Genomic DNA, 2,430 nt, shown 5'->3' on the forward strand with positions numbered 1-2,430 from the left:
TTATGGACTTGGCAATTACTAATTGACTTAATCAAACAAACAAGTTATTATAATGACAACCAAAAACATTGTTACCCTTAATTATTACTAGTACCTTGTACAACAACAATAACATAACATATATATTCACGATAACGTGTATACAGATTTACCCCCTACTCGTATCGTAGTTACGATTATAACTTTTTTCCCCCTTTTCTTTTATATTAATTGTGTGGTGCCAGGCTTGCACTCCAATCCTCCACAAGGTATATCGTTGGCATAAAGTAATGGGGTTGCTTCAAAGCCAACCGAATCTTACTCTTTTCCTCACTTACATATACAATTAAAACTTTATATTATACAAAAAAAAAATTAAAATAATATCAATTATCTATTTATCTATATATATATATATTGCAAAGTTTGTTAGTGCAAGAAAACAGTGAACATTTTCAAGATTTCTACTCACGGGGGCGGCTTCTTTTTTTCATTCTACCTAAAAGAAAAAAAATCACTCTTAATAACACCATCAAAACTATATATTATATACATATATATAGTCACTTTTGTTACATCATTTTCTCAATCTAAAAAAAAAAAAAGAACTTCTCTTTGTTTGATTACTTTTTTCTTTGAAAAAAGTAAGTGGTTTTTTAAATGATAAAAATCAAGAAGTGTTACACTATGGAAGTTCATGACGATCGTGGTTGTGATCAAGATCAACAGTTGAATATGGTGATTAAGAGAAGGCGGACTAAGAGACCTAGGCCGCCTTCTCCTTTAACTTTAGGGATTACTACTAGCTCATGTAGCACTGTGGAAGGTGCTAGTAGTGGTGAATTGGTGGATGGACACGTGGCGAACTCTTTGTTACGTTCAAATAATTGTGGTGGGATGATTGATGATAAGATTGTTAGGAATACGAATCAAGAAGAAGAAGATATGGCGAATTGTTTGATTCTTCTAGCACAAGGTCATAATTTTCAAAAGTCATCGTCGTTGTCTCAATCTCCAACGTTAGATGTTTATCAATGCAAGACATGCAATCGTTCCTTCCCATCTTTCCAAGCACTTGGTGGACACAGAGCAAGTCATAAGAAACCAAAAACCCTAGAAGATCAAATCAAGAATCTGAAATCAAATGATCATCATCATCATCAACAAGCTGAGAATAATATTCGTCTTAAACTGAACAACAATGATGATCATGTCACTACTCTATCACTCCAAATCCCGAACAACAGCAACAACAACAGTAACAACAAGAATAAGAATAGGGTTCACGAGTGCTCGATTTGTGGGGCCGAGTTCAACTCAGGTCAAGCATTAGGTGGACACATGAGAAGACATAGGCCATTACCAAATAGTATTGCAATTACATCAAATCATCATATCCATGAAGAATCTCATCATCATCATCATCATGATCAACAAATTATCAAGAATAACACAAGGGCATTTTTGTCATTGGACCTTAATCTTCCGGCGCCGGAAGACGATCACCGGCCGGAAAATTCTAAATTCACCTTTGCAACAAAAGAACAAGTCATTGTCTTCTCAGCTTCATCTTTGGTTGATTGCCATTACTAAATCATCAAAAAAAAAAACACTCACTTTATTTTTATTTTATTTCTTAAAATCTTGAATTATTTAATTTCAAACCATTGACAATTGTGAATTATAAATTGTTTAACATTCATTTTTAATATTAATAATATATATTTATTTGATATTTAATTAATAGACATAATTCTTGTATGATTATTTAATTTTCTTGTTTTGAATTCTTTGAGTATGGGGTTTAATTTACTCTCATGTGTTTGGCCTTTTATTTAAAGAAAAGTAATTTTTTTTATCCATCTGATCTGGCTTTCTTCAATATTCTTTACTTTAATCATGTGTTTTTTTAAAAAGAAAAAGTAGTAACCCCCCACCCCAACCCCCACCCCCCACCCACCCAAAAAAAGTACATGAAAGGTCTCATTCTTAATTAGTCATAATTTAGTGAAAGAAAAAAAAACGATTTTATGTACATAGGTAAGTTATATTGACTTGATAAAATGACCAAATTATTTGAATTTTCGATATGATTTTTGTTTTAATTTGTTATACACTAACCTTTCATTATTACACTATCGATAGTTACTCTCTTAAGAAATAATAAATTAAATAACAGGAATAATGTTACTTTTTCCTAATTACTTATTCACTTTTATTTTTATTTGTTCATTTTAATAAGGACGATTCTTTTTTAATTTATTATATCCTCAATTAATCACTTTATAAAAGATAGAACTTCTTGGAAATATTAATTTTATTAATGCATCTACTTCATACTAAGTAATAATTGTAAAATGACAAATTCACTAGGTCAATAATTATTTTCTTAATAGGTGTATCAATTTAAGAGGGCTTAAGGACGTAGGAAATATTAATAAAAAAGATAAA

General features: G+C 30.5%; 1 protein-coding gene across 1 annotated transcript; it reads left to right on the forward strand.

Annotated features, from left to right (window-relative positions):
• The first annotated feature begins 231 nt into the window (after window positions 1-231).
• LOC101256516 (zinc finger protein ZAT5) lies at window positions 232-1,719 on the forward strand. Its single transcript, XM_004246559.5, has one exon. The coding sequence runs from the start codon at window positions 640-642 to the stop codon at window positions 1,570-1,572; it is 933 nt and encodes a 310-aa protein (XP_004246607.1). The 5' UTR covers window positions 232-639; the 3' UTR covers window positions 1,573-1,719.
• The last annotated feature ends 711 nt before the right edge of the window (window positions 1,720-2,430 follow it).

This window comes from Solanum lycopersicum, chromosome 9 (assembly GCF_036512215.1).
Source record: "Solanum lycopersicum chromosome 9, SLM_r2.1".
Classification (NCBI taxonomy): Eukaryota; Viridiplantae; Streptophyta; class Magnoliopsida; order Solanales; family Solanaceae; genus Solanum; species Solanum lycopersicum.